Source organism: Cyprinodon tularosa, unplaced genomic scaffold (assembly GCF_016077235.1).
Source record: "Cyprinodon tularosa strain WSP-4 unplaced genomic scaffold, ASM1607723v1 ctg11, whole genome shotgun sequence".
In the NCBI taxonomy this organism is placed as follows: Eukaryota; Metazoa; Chordata; class Actinopteri; order Cyprinodontiformes; family Cyprinodontidae; genus Cyprinodon; species Cyprinodon tularosa.
Genome location: NW_024037893.1, coordinates 2,117,555 through 2,138,222, shown reverse-complemented (window position 1 = coordinate 2,138,222; position 20,668 = coordinate 2,117,555). Strand labels below are relative to the sequence as shown.

The 20,668-nt window shown below is 39.5% G+C and overlaps 1 protein-coding gene across 2 annotated transcripts in view; it reads left to right on the top strand.

The window, feature by feature from the left end:
• The window catches only part of ptpra (protein tyrosine phosphatase receptor type A), a 42,903-nt gene that overhangs the window by 14,782 nt on the left and 7,453 nt on the right, over positions 1-20,668 (top strand). Inside the window, exons 2-18 of one of the 2 annotated variants that reach the window (XM_038295480.1) lie at positions 4,573-4,619; positions 5,164-5,245; positions 5,362-5,709; positions 11,624-11,732; positions 11,864-11,937; positions 12,371-12,507; positions 15,357-15,447; positions 15,606-15,682; positions 15,776-15,812; positions 15,903-16,000; positions 16,184-16,303; positions 17,590-17,756; positions 17,838-17,973; positions 18,060-18,209; positions 18,301-18,394; positions 18,481-18,557; positions 18,657-18,791. In XM_038295480.1, the coding sequence (XP_038151408.1) occupies positions 4,599-4,619; positions 5,164-5,245; positions 5,362-5,709; positions 11,624-11,732; positions 11,864-11,937; positions 12,371-12,507; positions 15,357-15,447; positions 15,606-15,682; positions 15,776-15,812; positions 15,903-16,000; positions 16,184-16,303; positions 17,590-17,756; positions 17,838-17,973; positions 18,060-18,209; positions 18,301-18,394; positions 18,481-18,557; positions 18,657-18,791 (1,953 nt within the window). In that variant the 5' untranslated portion in view covers positions 4,573-4,598. Of the gene's footprint in view, positions 1-4,572; positions 4,620-5,163; positions 5,246-5,361; positions 5,710-11,620; positions 11,733-11,863; positions 11,938-12,370; positions 12,508-15,356; positions 15,448-15,605; positions 15,683-15,775; positions 15,813-15,902; positions 16,001-16,183; positions 16,304-17,589; positions 17,757-17,837; positions 17,974-18,059; positions 18,210-18,300; positions 18,395-18,480; positions 18,558-18,656; positions 18,792-20,668 lie in introns of both variants that reach the window. The other variant, XM_038295470.1, reaches the window with a different exon arrangement.

Below are 20,668 nucleotides of genomic sequence, written 5' to 3'. Positions count from 1 at the left end.
TTTAAGTTTGTAAAAAAGAAGTTTTTGAGGAAGAAGAAGTAGTATTTTTATTTTTTTTAGACTTTAGAAACTCAGAAGCTGATCAAATATCGGGTTAAATATCGGTGTGGTGGCCGATGTCCGATATTCAGTTTTAAGGCCGATACAGGCCGATACCGATAGGGGGCCGATTATATCGTGCATCCCTTGTCCAAGCTGTCACTTTCCCTCACTTGGTGTCAGCTGTGTCGCCTAGCAACACTCACAATTGACTCACAAAGTTGGCAAAGAATGGATGACGAACTTCTTACCACTGTTCTGTCTGCTAATTGTTTTCAAGGAGCTTCAGCGGCAGTACCATCATCACATATTTCAGATATTTTAGACATATTGCAATCTTTTTTTTTTTTTTTTTGGTTCCCAGTTGGTCACGTGACTCTGGCTCACTGCGTCATCTTTGTTCTCTCTCTCACCCAGAATAAATCCCACAATGCTTTGCGAGGAGAGCTCTTGAAAAGCATTTTGGGATTTTTCTGCTCGTGTAGTGACCATGGATGCACACTACTTTGCAAGGTGCATTGTTGGAAATTTTGAGTGCACTGCTTCATCATCCACTAGACATTCAGACACTCGTCTAAAATTCAAAAGGGTGGATGTTCGGAGACAGCCCATATGTAGTTTTTTTTACTCCTAAGCCTGACGGACCAGGAGGAAAATAATCGGACCAAACTCTTCAGAGAAAAGCTTGCTTTTTAACATGGAAGATTAAGAAACGATCCCCAGAGACCTGCTGTAGGACTAAATTGTGCTGTAAAATATTATTTTCAGCTTATTTACATTACGTGTCTGCTACATAGATAGAATGGAAAATAATAAATCTGATAATAAAGTTTTTCAATGAATCCCGTTTCTCGCAGCCTTGTTACGACAGTTATGATTTTCACCCAGAGATGACAAAAATGATCCGTAAAGATCCACTTTATCAATATATTCCTCTCTAATCTTATATTTTCAGTTTATTTACATGTCTGCCATTTCAAAAAATGGACACATACAGGTGCTGGTCATAAAATTAGAATATCATGAAAAAGTAGATTGATTTCAGTAATTCCATTTAAAAAGTGAAACTTGTATATTATATTCATACATTACATACAAACTCATATATTTCAGATGTTTATTTTGTTTAATTTTGATGATTACAAATGACAACAAATGAAAATCTCAAATTCATCATATCAGAAAATTAGAATATTACTGAAGACCAATAAAAACAAAGGATTTATAGAAATGTTGGCCAACTGAAAAGTATGAACATGAAAAGTATGAGCATGTACAGCACTCAGTATTTAGTTGGGCCTCCTTTGGCCTGTATTACTGCAGCAATGCGGCGTGGCATGGAGTCGATCAGTCTGTGGCACTGCTCAGGTGTTATGATAGCCCAGGTTGCTCTAATAGTGGCTTTTAGCTCTTCTGAATTGTTGGGTCTGGTGTATTGCATCTTCTTCTTCACAATACCCCATAGATTTTCTATGGGGTTAAGGTCAGGAGAGTTTGCTGGCCAATTAAGAACAGGGATACCATGGTCCTTCAACCAGGTACTGGTAGCTTTGGCACTGTGTGCAGGTGCCAAGTCCTGTTGGAAAATGAAATCTGCATCTCCAAAAAGTTGGTCAGCTGCAGGAAGCATGAAGTGCTCTAAAACTTCCTGGTATGTGGCTGCGTTGACCCTGGACCTCAGAAAACACAATGGACCAACACCAGCAGATGACATGGCACCCCAAACCATCACTGACTGTGGAAACTTTACACTGGACTTCAAGCAACGTGGATGAAGTGCCTCTCTTCTTTTCCTCCAGACTCTGGGACCTTGATTTCCAAAGGAAAAGCAAAATTTACTTTCATCAGAGAACATGACTTTGGACCACTCACCAGCAGTCCAGTCCTGTTTCTCTTTAGCCCAGGCAAGACGCTTCTGACGCTGTCTGTGGTTCAAGAGTGGCTTGACACAAGGAATGCGACAGCAGAAACCCATGTCTTTCATACGTCTATGTGTGGTGGTTCTTGAAGCACTCACTCCAGCTGCAGTCCACTCTTTGTGAATCTCCCCCACATTTTTGAATGGGTTTTGTTTCACAATCCTCTCCAGGGTGCGGTTATCTCTCTTGCTTGTACACTTTTTCCGACCACATCTTTTCCTTCCCTTCGCCTCTCTATTAATGTGCTTGGACACTGAGCTCTGTGAACAGCCAGCCTCTTTAGCGATGACCTTTTGTGTCTTGCCCTCCTTGTGCAAGGTGTCGATGGTCGTCTTTTGGACAACTGTCAAGTCAGCAGTCTTCCCCATGATTGTGTAGCCTATAGAACTAGACTGAAAGACCATTTAAAGGCTTTTGCAGGTGGTTTGAGTTAATGAGCTGATTAGAGTGTGGCACCAGGGGCCATCAATTTTGAACCTTTTCACAATATTCTAATTTTCTGATATGATGAATTTGAGATTTTCATTTGTTGTCATTTGTAATCATCAAAATTAAACAAAATAAACATCTGAAATATATGAGTTTGTATGTAATGTATGAATATAATATACAAGTTTCACTTTTTAAATGGAATTACTGAAATCAATCTACTTTTTCATGATATTCTAATTTTATGACCAGCACCTGTATATAGAGTAGGCTTTAATGCAGATCTGGTAAATAAAGAAAATTACGATGAATCCCCTTTCCCACAGACCCTCTCATCACCGTAACTACTGGAGTTGATTTATGCAACATTCTAATGCTTACACATTACTAATACACATTACTATTACAGCAGACCAACATATACTTTTTAACCCTAATTTTATTGTATATTTTTGCTTTATACCCTTTAAAAAAATAAAATAAGCATTAAAATCCAAAGCTTTTTGTTGGATATATTTGATTGCTGCTCCATTTCTTTGAGGGAACAAAAATAGACATCTAGGACTTTCTTCTTCCTTTTAAGTGTAGATGTAATGTCACAGTTAAAGGCCTTTTTCTGTAGTTACTCTTCAAAAAATGAAAGGAGGAGCCAACATGGTACTTACCTAAAGCAAATGTTTGTAGTTCTTCATACATGAGGAACACCTTACTCAAAATAGATTTGCTATTACCTTTTCTATGAAGACAGATCTACCAAGAGTGCATGTGTCATACTGTCACAACTTTTCTTCCTGTTCTATACATGCAGATTTAATACTATGAGACCCCCAATATATCACAACCATGAGTTCATACTCCTTCTCTGCACTCCTGCTTTGCTTTTTTGCAGCTGTAGATTCTGTCCTGCTTGTGTGTACACCTGTTTCTGTGCGCTTATTTCAACTTTTTGTCAGTTTGAATGTGGAACCAACCTGAGAAAAGTAAACTGCTGATGATTGGCTACTTTTTAGGAAATTCCACCTCTAATGTTTTCCTCCCCAGTGTTTGTTAGCAATGTTAGCAAAGCATCGTTGGGCTTGAATCATGGAACGTTCAGAATGTGCGTAGAGAATCATTTACATGCATATGTTTAAAATGAAACTATCAGTATTTATGACGCATTTTCACATTTGGCACAATTATGTCGTCATACTTTTCTTCCTGTCTTTAGAAAAAGCGAGCTATTTTAGTTTAGTTTAGTCTAGTTTAATTTAGATTATATTACCCCTGTATTTTTTTTGTGATATACATGGTGTGTGCTTTTGTTTTTATTTGCGTTTTAATTTTCAGTAGAACAAAAGTTAGCTAATAAAGTCTTTGATTTTGGGGAATGAAACCCAATTCAATAACTGCTGTTTTTAATCAGCACTTTCAAATTCATGGAGGTTTGGGTTGTTTCCTGCATGCAGGCAGTTGTCAGCTAAATGGAAGCACTGGTTGGTGCTGGAGAACTGGAGACCGGCATGGGTTAACATACCAGCAGCAAACAGAGCAAACAAAAAACAAAGTGGAAGCAGCGCCATGAACAAGCTCCAAACTGCAGAGCCTCAGAATCTGGCACCAGTAACGCTTTTAGCGCCCTGTTCATCCTCTGCCCACTGATGCCATAATCCTGGATGTAAAGCATCAGTTTGTTTGTGTGCGGCAGCTCCGCGGTGTTTGGCACAGTTGGGTGTCCAAAGCTGTTATTAAGTATCACTGTAAGCAACGGCAAGCAGGCAGAATTATTCCAGGGTCAAGAACATAGGATTAGATCCAGGGATTATCGGAGAGCAGTTAGCCTCAGGGATGGAAAAAAAAAGAGAAAAGACTTGCCTGTTTGCTAAACTCACGATCCGGCTTTCGTTTTGCTCTGTTCAAGTCTGTGTCCTCCACTGGTTGAAGCGCATATCAGTGTTGAATGTTTGAATAGATCCTCTGTTATAGAAAGAATTTTAGTGTGACACTGATTCTGGTTTTGGAAATTGCTCTGGGCAGATCATGCTCAGCGTCGGGTAAATATTACTGCAATAATGCAAATGAAAGTGGGCTGGGATTAAGACCATAATACTATTGTTTTTAGATGCACCAGTGTGTGTACTCTGTAGATTAAGATGTTCGATGGGTAAACATATACCCATCGAATATTCTATTTGTCTGTTTTTAGGACCAAGTGATGCGAATGAGTGACTGATGCCAACTTCGCTTCTTCAGGTAAACTAAAGTTCACTTAATGATCTCTTGCAGTGAAGTTTATTTTAAAAAGTTGTTTTGATTTCGATTTATAGGATTAATAGAAAACATTTTATTTATTATCGAAAAGATCCACCAGTTTTTTTTTTATTTTGTATAATTCAATCGTACTTTCATTTTGTGGAACATTAAAACATTTAGATTTTTTTTCTACTTAATTAAAATGATTTGCTTATATTTAAAAGAATTCAAACAAACTACGGTAATTAGGATGCTGTTTATTTAGTTACTAAATGTTTTTATAAATTTAGAGCGTTTGTGCTTGTTTGCCATAATCAAACTCAATGTGGTTTTTAAACAGCCTAGTCAATTGTCCAGAGGAAGAGGCCGCAGTTTTAGCTATAGCCAAATTAGGACATTTAAAATTGTTTGCTTTTGTCCAGCTGTTCAGCATTCAGACACATTTAAAACTATATATTTTCTTAATTGCCTCTCTTATTCTAATGATTATATTTTTAAATTAAGAACTAATATTGCTCGTGTGTCTCTGTTGCCCCCCATGCAGGGCAGAATGGGTGTGTGTCCCCTGCTCCTGCTTCTTGCTGTTGCCCTCGGGGCCTCAGCCCAAAACCAAAACACAACTACAGGTATGACTAGCACCAGAAGGACATCTTTACGTTGACCTGATTTAATATTAGATGCTTCACCCTTACAGGCGTCCTTTTCTTTTCTTTGTTTCCTTCTTTTTTTTTTTTTTTTTAAGCCGCTCCTTTAAGTGTTACTAATAACCAGGATGGGACGACCGTCACACCCTCCAACAACCCAACAGATACACATGCAACAACCTCCAAAGCCCCGCCCACATCTGCAGGTCCCACAACCGCCCCACCAACCCCAACAAAAGTGCAATCAGAGACCATCGAATCAACAACAACAGCTCCCCAAGATGCAGCTGGGGGTCAACCTGATTCCCCGTCACAAGGGCTCTCATCGACGGCTTCTCCCACTACCCTCTCAGCTACGACCACACAAGAAACATTCACTTTCACTACGACAACCCTGGTGCAAGACCACACTTCATCAACCACCACGCAAAGTAGCGCCACAGACGGTAAGTGTTGGTTTACCTGACAAGATAGAGTTTCAAGGAGCCTTTATGTTCCCAAGATCCTCAAAGGTGTAGAGATACCTATAAAGGGCACCGTGACAGAGCAGATCATGGGATATCATCACAGAGCTATTGGCTATTAGCTGCCAGAACAATCCGGTTTCAACAGTTTCACTAAAAATAACAGGAGGCATGTTATTTTTTTTTTATTTTTTGAAGAACAGCAAATGTATAACACATTTTATTTGTGGTGCTCCATGTTATCTCTCCTTGGAAAGCCTCTCAGAGCCTCCTGTGGGTCCAAAATGCCTTTATGTTCATATGAAAGGCTTAATTTGGGAGGGTTTGCATTTGCAAACAAGCCCTATCAACTCGAAAGGTAAATTGAAATTCACTGTAGACATGTGTTGCAGATGAGCTTGTATTCGTAGCTTTTCGTGACGCCGTTTAGAGAGACAAGATGTTGATTTGGACCATTTGAACTGAATGTTGCTGCTGAATAAATGGAAAACTGTCTTAATTTTTTCATCAAAATCAGACCAAGCGTTCATCTCATAGGGAAAAGCTTTACTTTGGCTTCAGGTTTCAGAGCTTTCACCATATCTGAAGGAATAAACCTGGGTGGCCTAAATAGGTCTTAGAGTCGATCCCCTGTTTTGATTTGGTTAAGGATTCTAATAAATCTTTAAGTTTTTTATACCTTTAATTATTTATGTTGTGTTTATATTGCTGAGATACTTTTTCATTGCGTTTCTCAAGAAGGTTTTCACAGGCAGAGCAGGATAGGGGAATTTTACTAGAAAGCCTAAGTGGTTTCTGTGTTATTCATGGGGCATGGCACTGCCAAAAAGCTAAGAGCAATGGGAGTGAAGCAAGCAAGCTCTCTGGTCAAGAGTCAATCTTTAATATTTTAGATAGGTGAACATTTTTCTGCTTTTAGCTTCCGTTTTAGCCATTCTGGAAATATCCTTACGTGACATTTTTACATTTGATCATTCATCCACAGAAATACCACATTAAGAGCCCTCTTCACCATCTGTCTCACACGGGAGCTGAGTGGAGGCTGCAGCTCCGCGGATGCATTTATACCGCCTGAACTTTGCTGCACTTTGTTGCGCTGCTGCCTCAATGTTACTATTTTATCAGGATTTCATGTGATAGGCTGAATCTAAGCAGCACATAATTTTGAAGTGGAATTAAAACACAAGAGTCTTAAAAGCTTTTAGTTAAAATGGGGGACCAGCAAAATGAGTTGAACACACTCTTAATTAGTGTCCCAAAAATTGCATCTGATGCAGACACCTGCCTTCGCTGCAACCTAATCATTAATAACTTTATTTTTTTTTTGCATTTTTTGTTTTTGCTTCAATGGCTTCATGCCGTTCACACTGCAGGCCTTGATGCTCAATTCCTCTTTTTTTTGTGAAATAGATTTTTTCATGTTGCCGTTCATATTTCAAAATATATGTGACTTCTATGTGATCTCCTGTGTGAACTGTAGTCATGCAACACAATTGTCCCGCATGCGCAGTAGAGGACGCAATGACGTCACAGGCCAGCGTGCCCTTTTTTTCCCCGGAAGTAAACATGGATGGTAGTGCCGGTGCGCATCTAGCGGCCTTTTCCAACCATAAAACCACAATCTTTTCAATATGTTTAAACATAAATACTGCTCTCTGTATCATCATCTGCCATGGTTGTTGTTTTTCTTGCCGCTTCTGCGTAGCAAGACGCATAATAGTGACCTTTGTCAGGTATTAATGACGTTCAGGTCGGATGAATGCGACCGGGCCGTTCACACACAGGTCGCATTTGAAAAGATCAGGTTCGTTGCAGGTTCAGGATTCAGGACCACATAGCCAAGTGGCCCCTGGTTGGATTGGAAAAAATCAGATCTGTGTTGTTCAGACTGCCATGAAAAGATCAGATCCAGGTCGCATATGGGCAAAAAAATCGGATTTGGGTCACTTCAGGCTGCAGTGTGAACGTAGCCTTGGATACATGGAAAAGAGGGGGTATGTCAGGCTTGCCATGTTTAAAATAAAACTTTCCCATGTAGGGGGGACAGCAAACCAGAAAGAATGTGCTCTTGTCTATAGCTGAAGTATTCGTTTTTGCAGAAATTCCACACTGCAGGTCAACCTTAACGCTTCTCGTTTTCATATCTATGCTTTCAGCTTGTTCTGTGACCTTTTGCATCATTGGCGCTGTCCTCCATGTCAGGTTATGGCATGCAGTGCTTCATCCAACCGGCAATCACTTTTAGATGCAAAGTGTGAGTTCAGGGAACTTGGAACGTGATCAACAATGATTATTGCATTCCAAACCCTCCTTTGTGAGTCTCATTGATACAGAGCACTCTTGTACTGAAATTATTATATACTATTATTAAAAAAAAACATTTTAGACCCAACCTTATTTTGTTACTTTTCTTGTTCTAATAGTATATCACCTGAGAAATGCAGTAAACAGAGAAAATAAAGGTGGTGTGAAAACATCCTTTCCATCACCGAACAAAAATAGTTTTAAATTGAATTCAATTCAGTTTATTTATATAGCGCCAATTCACAACACATGTCATCTCAAGGCACTTTACAGTTCACCAGATCATACAGTCAAATTGATTTACAGTTTTCTATCTAAGAAAAACCAGTTGATTGCATCCATTCATTGATTTGAATGCAATCACTCACACTAAGCATGCTTTGAGCGACAGTGGAGAGGAAAAACTCCCTTTTAACAGGAAGAAACCTCCAGCAGAACCAGGCTCAGTGTGAGCAGCCATCTGCTGAGGCCGAGTGGGGTTCAAGGAGACAGAAGCAGAGATACAAAAAACTGTAACTGTAAAAGGCGGCCCCGTCCAGGAAACACACAGCTAAATCCTGAAACAATATCGGGGATCCCCTAATCTAAGGACAACACTTGTAAACGTGAAACCAGAACTACAATGCAGTGGTTCACATTAATTCTAGTATTTTATTGAAATAACCATATACAATGAAGCCTGTAGCAAAGCTTGAAAATGTCTGTTATAGCTATTTTATAAGGAAAAAGTATCAACAATTGTCAGTTTCTAATTCCTCGAAAGCTGCAGTTACAGTGGAAGTTGGATTTATCCCAAGAGACTGTGATAAAATATCTTTGAAATCTATGCATCACTTTCATTTCACGAATATTCACTGCTCTGATTCGGTTTTTAACACCAGATCCTAATTAAAAAAGCAATGCTTTGTGGTATTGAAATAAAAGGGCGAGGGTCGTGCATCTACATGTAGCCCCAGGCTGTCTTCCTTAATGAAAAAAATATTGATTATTAATATTGATTCATGACTAATAAATTTGGAAGTTTAATACTTTTGTGAAGGAAACCGTTTTGCTGCATCACCTCTGAGAAATTATCCAAAGAATTTTGCAGCCAATAAGCATAAACTAATCGGTCAGTTTGAATAAGACATATGTGACTCGACTATATAATCCCCCTATTATATAACGTGATGGCTTTCCGTTCCGAAGGTATTATGCAATTGGTCCATTGTCTCTCTCTCTGGACATCCTTGAGGCTGGAGTGGAGCTCAGCGACCGGCTCTAAATGGCATCGGATCCATCAAGGCTGTGTCAGTTCCACATGACACTCGCTGCCTTTTGTTCTCACGCTCTCCTCAATGAACATATTGTCCGACGGAAAACACTGAAAAGTCTGGCAGATTGTGCGTAAAAATGCAGCTTCACTGCTTCTCGTGTTCCTAAATGCTTCTCCCAGACAGCATAAAGTCAAGTGATGTATTTAGAGTTGTTTTTTTGTTTTGTTTTATTAAAAAAACAAAACAAAATTGTTGAACAACACGTTGAACAAATGATTTTTGTTCTTTAGCGCTCTGACTGTATGATGAACGTTAAGTCTGTTCTGTTGTGGCACCCCAACGTGTTTCACTCAGACTTAGAACACTTTATTAATCCCACCGGGGGCAATGCATTCGAGCAGTACACGAGGCAAAAGAAATAAATAAACATGTAATGACATTTAAAAAAGAAAAGATGATTAAAAAACAAAAACTGTGTCAGGGAGCTTTATGACCAATATTAATAATAATTAAAAAAGTAAGAAACATAGTAAAAAGATTCACTGGCTGCACGTTGAGTGCAGGCACGTTTTGTTTACCAAACTCCACTTGTTATTTAAGCAGACCTCATCTTTTGTTGTAATCATGGCAGCCAAAGGTCACAGAGAAGATCTGCACATGGAGGGAATAGGTACAAAATACATGACCTATTGTGATTTGCACGAAGAGCAAAACGAAGGATGGCTACTATGAAGTTTAATTCGTTATTGTTCTTTTTCACAATCTGCTGTGCTGTAAGGCTTTTGATAATAAAACAACTTTTATATCTAAACTTTGAATGATTTTTGTTCAATTTACCGCAAACATTCAGTCTCATATCGATTCCATACAGATGCCGCTATAGTGAATGGTTTATCTCTTCGGTTAAAAAGTGATTTATCTGTTCATTTCTTAACACGTGGGGGAGGAGGAGGAGGAGGAGGGGGTCCAAATCCTGTAACATATTAATGGATTCCCAGTTTGGATTCCTTTGTCCCAGGTTTCAATTTGACTTAATAAACTACAGCAGTGGCTAAAAGCAAAGCTCAGTCAAGAACATAATTGAAATCGATGAATGATAACTTGGTAACTCGGAACTGCGGTGCAGTTATGCATCACATGTCTTCAGGACTGCATTTACTTCTTTTTTAGTTTAATTTTTTGACAAAAACAGGTCTTTTCTCCCAGCAAAAGTTTTTCCTTGACCAAAGGAGTAAGAAAACGAATCTGATGTTTTAACAACCTGTCCCATAATCCAGCCATGGTTTCTTATTATTGCTGTAAATTATAGCTTTCTAAAAACTCTTTGTCTTTCTCCTGGTAGTGATTGTTTTAAAGTTGGGCAGATTGCTGATGTCCTACAACCAAAACAATCTGCCTATCAGCGTTGTAAAAACTAAAATGGGAAAAGTACTTGGATAGTTGATAGATAGATACTTATCTCCACTCTGAGCAGGGCACCAGTCTATTACAGGGCAAGATGGAGAAGCCATTTCACACAATAGTCATATTTTTGGACTACCTACTGAGTATCTGGGAACAACCCACCCCTTTAATATCGTTTTCATGATAGACCTGCAGTATAGACTTGGAGAACCATGTCATCACACAGATTAATCATTTCAAATGACGCAGAGTCGAGATCTTACTGTACCTTTGATGGGATTGAGACCTTCCTCTTCCTAATTGATATCAACAGCAGTAATGGAACAGAAATATACAGGTCAGTCTTGCAAAAGGCAGACAGCGTATCACTGACCTGCAGCAGAATTTGTAAAAATCCTTAGAAAGCTAAAATTATGCTAAAAGTTTGCAAGTGTTCAATCTGTGGAGTTACTCGAGTAGGCAAATCAAAATCCACTGATATTATTTTATATCAACTACATCACTCATATCTGAGGCTTTTTAATTATGAATGTGGGACATGACAGCTCTAATGGCCATCCTATGGGTTTAATACCTTGAAAGTTTTTAAATCAGGCGTGTTGCATTACTGCATATTAGAGAAACGTGTCAGCCAGCTAACTAAACCGTTATTTTCTTAAAACCTTGTTATACCCTCCTGATATATCATGTCAATGTCTATTTCTGACTCATTGAATGTAGGAACTGTTGGGTTTTAGGAAGAACTGTTGTCATAATTGGTAGGCACTGAATCATTAGGATGTAGGTGTTGGAAGTATTCTGTAGACTGTTGTTGACTTGTAAGTTGGTGTTTCCTTCTGTTCTTCTATAGACCTAAAATCTGTTTTTTGACCTTGATGGATCAAATAATTTTTCTAACTTGGTCGGACTTTTTCTTCCCCACTCTAAAGCAGATGGAGACGATCCAGATGAGTCTGAGGAAATGCAAATAATCGCCGTGATGGTGGCACTGTCCTCCGTGCTGGTCATCGTCTTCATCATCATCATCCTTTACATGCTCAGGTCAGTCAAAGTATTCTTTTCTCTTCAGACAGCAGAGCCCTGTGTTAAACCGCTGGACGTGCTGCTGTCGCCACACGATAACTGACTGAACTGCTAAAACTGCATGATTGCTCTGCTTTGATGTTTGATAGATTCAAGAGGTACAAACAAGCAGGAAGCCATTCCAACTCCTTCAGATTGACCAATGGCAGATCAGATGATACAGGTAAAACACCCACATGAACACACAGGAGATGTATGCCAAGGTGTGCTTTTTATTTGTTTCCGTGATAAAAACCCAATTTAATTGTTTTTGGTCACACTGCCAAATATTTACCAGCAACTTGATGAAAGCTGTTGATCTTGTTTTTCCTGATAACCCTTGATGGATTTTGTCTCCCGACCTATAGCATTAACTGTTTTCAAGAGGCATTTGTTTATTGTGATTACCTAATCAACGGGGCTTCCATCATTGCGTTGCTGTGTCACACTGCCCTCTGCTGGGCATTTTACAAACTGGTGATGAATGTTGAAGTGAGGTTTCCATCCTGAATGGTAGTTCCATTCCACTTTATCTCATTTCTCTATCTCCCTTCCCCTCCTACTCCTCCCCCTCCCTTTTCCACTCTCGCCTCCTTCCTTCCCGGTTCTTGGAGCAGAACTCCAGAGTGTGCCGCTATTGGCTCGGTCTCCCAGCACAAACAGGAAGTACCCACCCATTCCCGTAGACAAACTCGAGGAAGAAATGAACCGTCGCATGGCTGATGACAACAAGCTCTTCAGGGAGGAGTTTAATGTAAGACAAACTGAAGCAAACATCCTCTGATAGCACACAGAGGTCTGGAGCTTAAAGTTAAAGATCAATTCGAAACTATTTTTAATGCTCCTTATAAAAGTTGGGGAAACGTTGATCTGAGATGCAGTCTAAAAAAAGGTGCCGATGTGCTCAAGCATGTTGAATATGACCTATATTATCTGTTAACATTAAGCATTTTTATATTACCTGGTCATAAATCAAAGTTCTGTAAATCATCTGCAAACTGATTTAAATGATTTAACTGAAATCATTTAAACAACTGAAATCTGTCACTCTGTAATCTTTAAGATTAAAAACAACAATCAAACTTTGATGTCACAGCAAGTCTGCTGCAAGTCCTGCTGCTCAAATGTTTTTAGCATCTGATGAAAAGAAAAGAAAACTTTGTTGCATGAAGGTAGGATGTTGAAAGCATGTTGCTCATAATAAGCAACCAATCAGTCACATAGCTTGAAGTTCCAATCAGAGTAGAGGAGCTGAGCACAACCTGCAGCCTTAAAAGTAAAGCAGGGCGGTAGATTTTCACCGCCGACAGGCAGCCAGCATGTGGTATTATGGGATGTGTTAAGTGATCGGTTTTGTTGGGACTGAGTTGATCCTTGCTGTGTTTGAGGTTTTGTTTACATATTACCAGTGTTGTCAGTGTGCACAGGGAAAAATAAATATGGATGGGATCTGTTTTGTTTGACCAAAGATGAGATGTGCAGAAATTTTTTTTTATTGATAAACAGGATAACATAAGCTTTCAGGGTGACCAAGAGTTTATCAGAAGTTTGATGTTTCATATTTGACCGGAGACCTTCGGTTTGTGTTTTCTGAGCTAGTTATAAGGTTTGCTCATTTATTGTAGTGATTTGTGAACATTCTTTCCTGGGTTTGTTTGTCTTCTTGAGCACAGTTAATCAGGCAAAAATAAAGGAGTCGGCATCAGAGAAACTGTTAAAAAGGAAAGAACCCTTGGACAGAGAAAAAAAAAGTTATTTAATCTGTTAAGCTTTATCACCTAATAAGTAAAGTTAAATGTTGATTTAAATGGTAAATCTGCATAAGAATAATTATATCTACAATGTATGGGAGGAGTTTCATAGAGTTGGCCAGAAATGTTCAGAAGTAAGATGGGAATCTGTTTTAGGTTCTCTTGGCAGTTTTTTTGCATCTCAATATAGAAATTATATTGTTGGATTGAAAATAAAAATGATGTCATGATATAGGGATATAGGTTTACGCTGCCATTCAGCCCTAGACCTAAATCCAGTAGATCTGTGGCAATTTTATAGTAGAGTTGACCAAAAATATTTCACTCTACATGGCTGAACCTGGTATTAACAATCCTCAGATGTGTTTGTGATTAAAGTTATAGGAGACTATAACTATATGCACAAACCGCATGCTTTAGGTTTTATTTGTAAAAATTAGTGCTGTCAATCGATTAAATTTTTTAATCGCGATTAATCGCATCAATGCCTGAGTTAACTCGCGATTAATCGCATTTTAATCGCACATTTTTTTCCTGATTGAAAATCATTTAAATACTCTCGATGACATACAAAAAAATACATACAGGCTAGGTTTGTGCCAATGTTCTTTTTTTAAAATGAAAACAGGTCACAGATACTGATTTATGCCATAGAAACATATGGCAAGAAGATGGGGAGGCATGTAGCAAAAAATAACAAATATGTAGCCAAAAAAAAAGGCCCTGAAAACAGGCTGATGTAAAAGACAGTCTTTACAGTTAATACAGTCTTTTGAACAAAGACAAGCATTTTATCCTACTGCTATAAAATTTAGTAGAGTTAACATTAGATGTTAATTAACCAAGGTAATAATGAACAATTTTCAATCAATACATCAAAATCAATAGACCGACATCACTAGATGGAGGTAGTCTATGCTCTCTAGAAAGTTACTTTTCAGCCTCTTAACAAAAATGAGAACACACACACAAGCACCCACCCACCCACACACAGACACACGCGATACCGACCTGTTGCGTACACAGACGGCAGGAGTGCTGCTACGAGATTCCATTTCACCTCAGTAATCAGTTTTCTCAGCGTATTTCAGGTTGCTACTAGTTACCAGACACTCAACTTGTTTGTTGGTGGTGGGGCTTAAAGAAAAGGCACTAGCGTCACCCAGTGTATGAGCGTCTTTTTCCCTTGAGGAGCTCCGCTCTCGAAGCCTATGAGAAATGCATAGACTGGGGGAAAATAGCCCCGCCTTCCCGCAGGCTGCAGCGGGATGTACTTGGAAAAATTGTACCATAAAACCACATAGCGTTAATCTCACGTTAAAAAAATTTTCGCCGTTAAAATGGCCTCGCGTTAACGCGTTAATAACGCGATAATTTTGACAGCACTAGTAAAAATAGATCACTCTTTAAATTTAAAATGATCAGCTCCGTTTTGTTGATCTAATTCTTTAAAAAAAAATAAATAAATACATGAAAGATTAGAAAAAAGGGGGAAAACAAGGGATAAAAATACTTTCCTATGGTAGAGAGGACTATAACTGATTTCTAAACAAACACTACTTCAAATATATAATACATAGCATTTCATGTTTCTTTTTTATAAAAAAAACAGGATATGATAACCTTTGAACTAAGATGAATGATAATCAAGAGAACTATCTTAATTAAAAAAAAGAAGGTCTTCCTCAAAGTGAACAAAAAGTTGCAACAGATATAGAACAATTATCTTAAGGCTACGAGCTGTTAGATATACTTTTAAGATTTAACTGTATTTGGTCAGATATCAGGATATGAGATTGATGTTCATTTATCTTTCTTTCATTTGGTCCTCATATGTGTTTCCATTGTTTAGGCCCTACCAGTCTGCCCCATTCAGGCATCATGTGATGCGGCTTCCAAAGATGAGAACAAAGAAAAGAACAGATATGTCAACATCCTGCCATGTGAGTGATACCTGAATGCTGAGTCAGGCTGCACAAGTAATGACACATTTATTTCTAACCACACCTGGGTTAGTTAGTTTCCACTCACCAGGGATTGAGTTAACAGATACCTATAGTATTTTTTCTCTTTTTACCAATAACTTCTCCTTTTGTTTCAGACGATCACTCCAGGGTTCATCTCTCGTCTCTGGAAGGAGTCCCAGATTCTGACTTTATCAATGCTTCATTTATAAATGTTAGTACTTGCTCATTATTTTTATTCCATAAGAAAATATCTACTTCTGTTGAATATGCTGTAATCTCTCCTTCTGGTACTTTTTTGTTGCAGGGGTACCAAGAGAAGAATAAGTTTATTGCAGCTCAAGGTGAGGGCGGCGGCAGAAGCTGTGCTGTCGTTCGCTGATTATCTCAATGATTCCTCTGTGCTGATTGTAATGTTTCTTCTGATCTCAAAGGGCCAAAGGAGGAAACAGTGAATGATTTTTGGAGGATGATTTGGGAGCAGAACACAGCCACCATTGTCATGGTGACCAATCTGAAGGAGAGAAAAGAGGTAGGCGAGGAAGATCTTCCTAAAAAAAAAAACTACTAATATGCTGATAATTAGTGGTTTTAACGAATGTGGGGGAGGGGTAATTAACAACTTTATATCTCTAAATATCCTGTTTCCTCTAATGTTAACAGTTCTGGTGAAAATGGAAACCAATGTGCAGGTGTTTGATTCTTTTATTTTCAGTGTAAGTGTGCGCAGTACTGGCCGGACCAGGGCTGCTGGACATACGGGAACATCCGCGTGTCTGTTGAGGACGCAGTGGTTCTGGTCGACTACACAATCCGCAAATTCTGCATCCAACAGGTATTAAAAAAAAAAAAAAAAAAAGTTATTTGGGGTTTTACTCATTAAAGAGTTGGAAAATGGAAAATTACTCATCATATTGCACAGCTGAAAGGCTAGACAACCTCTTAGCTTGGATATTAAATATTAGGGTTCAGTATCTGTTGGTTTGAAGCATCTATGTAAATACATAAATAATAACAAAGCGGCATCTTATCTACGAACATGATTGTTAAAGAAACGGAGAAATCGCAACATGAAGGACAGAAAAGGAAACAAAAATATTCACCTTGAAGTGAGGAAACTGTTTCGCGGCCCTTTTCTTTAATGCTACCTACTTTTGAATCTGTCTGGTTGAAATGCTGCTGCTTGGTTGCATTAAAATAATGCAAATCAAGAAAACAACATAAATCATTATTTCCCAGCTTTCCCTTTTTAATTAAAGTAGCTACAAGCCTAAACTAATTAGTTTAGGCTTGTAGCTACTGGTTATATATCTTTTTATGATGAAAGTGGAGAACTAACAGGATTTGATAAGATCTCTTCGACGATCTCAGTGTATGTTTAATTTATAAGATGTGAAATAGTAATTAAGACAAAATCAAATCATGTACCGGTAGATGTTAAAATGTATACCCTTGTGGTGATTAGCAGTCCTCTGGTTGTATGGTACTAGCATTCCCAATTCTGTTTACAATGTGTCACCAGGAGGACTGAAAGAATTTGGTGGATCAAATTTGCTATTTATGAAGATTTAGGTTTTGGAAAATCTGGATTGTATTTTTACCAAAGCACTACTGAAGATTCCATTGTTCAGAATATTTACAGCATGTTTCTGTTTGTTCTTAGAGTTATCCAACTCTATATATCTGCATGGACCAGAACAATGTTAAAGAAAGTGTGTTTGTCACAACTATAGCCCCAAATAGTTTTTGTTAAATTAAAATTCTACAGAAATACGTTGGTGTTATATTCTGGTACATGCATTTTTCCCACACATATACGTTTAATTCAGCAGCCACGTCCAGATGGCAGCTGCCATAAAATGAGAGAGTGATCGGCCCAGATTAGATGTAGTGAGATGTGAAAGCCAACTTCAGCCGTCCGCTTCGCCTGTTGCCGGTGCAGTTTGTTATTGGAGCTCTGCTGCTCTGAAAAATCCAGAGCCTTTAAAGTAGGATCGGGCTGCATTTTTGGAAATCTACGTTCCCACCTGGAAACCTCTTGATATCTAAAATATCATTATCAAAGCAAGGCGTTTATGCACTCACCTTTTTCTCTGATGCTTTTATAAACATCTGTTTTAGGTGGGGGATGTTTCTGGAAAGAAGCCTCAGAGGCTCATAACTCAGTTCCACTTCACCAGCTGGCCAGATTTCGGGGTTCCCTTCACTCCAATCGGTATGCTCAAGTTCCTCAAGAAAGTCAAGAACTGCAACCCAAATTATGCAGGCCCTATTGTTGTTCACTGCAGGTTAGTGTGTGGCTGGATGTTTGTTGTTTCTTACACTGTCTGATACACATTTGGTTACAAGAAGGTGTTCCTGTCTCACAGTGCGGGCGTGGGAAGGACAGGTACGTTTATAGTGATTGATGCCATGTTGGACATGATGAACACAGAGAGGAAGGTGGACGTGTTCGGCTTCGTCACCAGGATAAGAGCCCAACGCTGTCAGATGGTCCAGACCGATGTACGTTTAATCTTAACAAGCCCCATTAAATGGAAGCACAAAGTAATGAATATCAGTCAATAATCATCTCCCTTTATTCCTCACAGATGCAGTATGTTTTCATCTTCCAAGCATTGTTAGAGCACTACTTGTATGGAGACACAGAGCTAGAGGTGACCTCGCTAGAGTGCCACTTAGCTAAACTTGGTGCTAACTCACCTGGAGCTGGCTGCAATGGGCTTGAAGCTGAATTTAAGGTCTGCTTATGTGTTATCTGCTTGTTAAAAAAAAAAAGAAAATCTACATTAAGGTTTAGCATGAATAAAATAAGTATTTTACAACCTCCAGAAACTAACATCTATCAAGATTCAGAACGACAAGATGAGAACTGGCAACCTGCCTCTGAACATGAAGAAGAACAGAGTGCTACAGATCATTCCATGTGAGTTGTTGTCAGGGGTTGTTGATCTGAGTGGAGTTCATACCTGCTAATGAAGCCCAAATACATCAACGTTCTCTCATTAACAGATGAGTTTAACAGAGTCATCATTCCTGTCAAACGGGGAGAAGAAAACACGGACTACGTCAACGCCTCCTTCATTGATGTAAGTGTTTAAGAAATGCTTGATCCACATCTTTTAGAATTTAACCAAACTCCTCCCTTTTTGGCCGACCTTTCCTGTCTTTCCTCTTGCTGGTTGCAGGGCTACCGTCAGAAAGATGCTTACATCGCTAGTCAGGGACCCCTGCTGCACACCATAGAGGATTTCTGGAGGATGATCTGGGAGTGGAGGAGCTGCTCTATTGTTATGCTCACCGAACTGGAGGAGAGAGGACAGGTGTGTCCAAGAACTACGTTATAAATCTGGTTATTAACTAAAATAGATTGATTTAAGCCTTATGCTCAGTTCTGATAAATAGACATTATTGTCTGGTTGTTTTTTCAATGTGCAAAATTTTGCTAAAGTATAATTGCTGATATTAAAAATGCTTCTATGAAATAAAGATAAACCAGTAGGCTACAACTTATTTATATATAAACTTAAAACTATTGTTGGAAGGTTACCGTATTTTCACGACCATAAGGCGCACCGTACTAAAAGGCGCAGTCTCAGTTATGTGTCACATTTCTGTATTTAACACACACATAAGTCGCACCGGACTATAGGGCGCGTTTTTTATATACAGGTACATGTCCTCTACTACCTTTAAATACCTCTACTGCGTATTTAAAAATACAGCGGGGGCAAAACTGAGTATGACTGTGCTTTATTCATGTATTTATTACAAAGTATTAATCAAACCTGGCAGCTGGCCGTGAGACAGACACATCGCAGATGACACAGCGCTGTGATCACTCCTAAATTAACTTAAAATCCTGAAACCTGCTGACGGAATATGTTCGCTTTTATTGCCGGTATCCTGGTGCCTGCAGTTTAAATTATTTAGATGAAAAACACCTGCCAGCCGCCGCGGTGAACCTGGAGGCTGCCCAGCCTAGAGGCTGCTGTTGAAGGGATTTCTACTGTCGGTGCACCGCTGGTATGTGGGGGTCTGAGCGCCTCCGACAGAAATAGATAATCTGGATGAACTGACTGCAATTATTAAGTTTTCAGGTGGCCTTTCTCACTTAAAAACATATTAAAACTACTTTATTCCCCCTGATCACAGCAAATATAGCTGCAAGATTTAGATTATTTAGATGAAAAAACACCTGCCAGCCACCGCGGTGAAGAGGAGGAGACCCGCCCAGAGGCTGCTGTTGAATTAAGTTTTCAGGTAGAAAAATAGAGCGGGAGCAAAGCTGAGTATGATTGTGCTTTATTCATGTATTTATTACAAAGTATTAATCAAACCCATCAAAGTCATCATCCTCTGTTTCTGAATTAAACAGCTGCGCTAAATCAGACATGCCAATTTCCCCTTCTTCGCTGTCAGAGTCACTTTCCGTGCAGCGCAGCTCCTCAGAAATAATGCCGGCTTTTGCGAAAGCTTGAACAACAGAGCCAGCAGACACGTTAGTCCAAGCATCTACAATCCATCCGCAAACGGTGGCGTAACTTGCCCGGCGCTGCCTTCCACTTATCCTGAAACTGTGGTCTCCGTCTGTCATCCATCGCTCCCACGCCGCTCGCAGCCTTACTTTGAACGGCCGCTTCACACCAATGTCGAGCAGTGGAAGTTACTTTGTCAGACCCCCCGGGATAACGGGGGGTCTGACAAATCTTCATTTGATTCACCTTTTTTTTCACATCGGCTGTGAGATGGGCACGCAGCGATGGTGATGCGTGGAAAAAACCACCTGGTCTCCTCACATACACCTGCCTCAGCCACGCTTTCATCATCTCCTCATCCATCCAGCCTTTTCCATTTGCGTTAATATCATATGTCATCAGAGCGCTGTGTCTGTCTCGCTGTCAGCTCCCAGATCAGCTTCTCTGATTGGTTGATGCGGCGCGTCCAGCAGCAAAACTTCAATTTTTCCATCTCGAGCAGCAGCAGCGCGTTGGCGATGCGTCAGATGCTTAAACGCACCCGACGCACTGCGCCTGCTGCTCAAAACACGCTGCGGGACCTTTTGCTGTGCCTATACGCGCGTCAACCATTGACTTTGCATGTAAACACGCTGCTTCTGCTGCACCTGCTGGGTCCGGTTCACACCGATGTCCAGCGGTTGAACAGCGAGCACAGCGTTAATTTGTTTCCCCATGTTTTT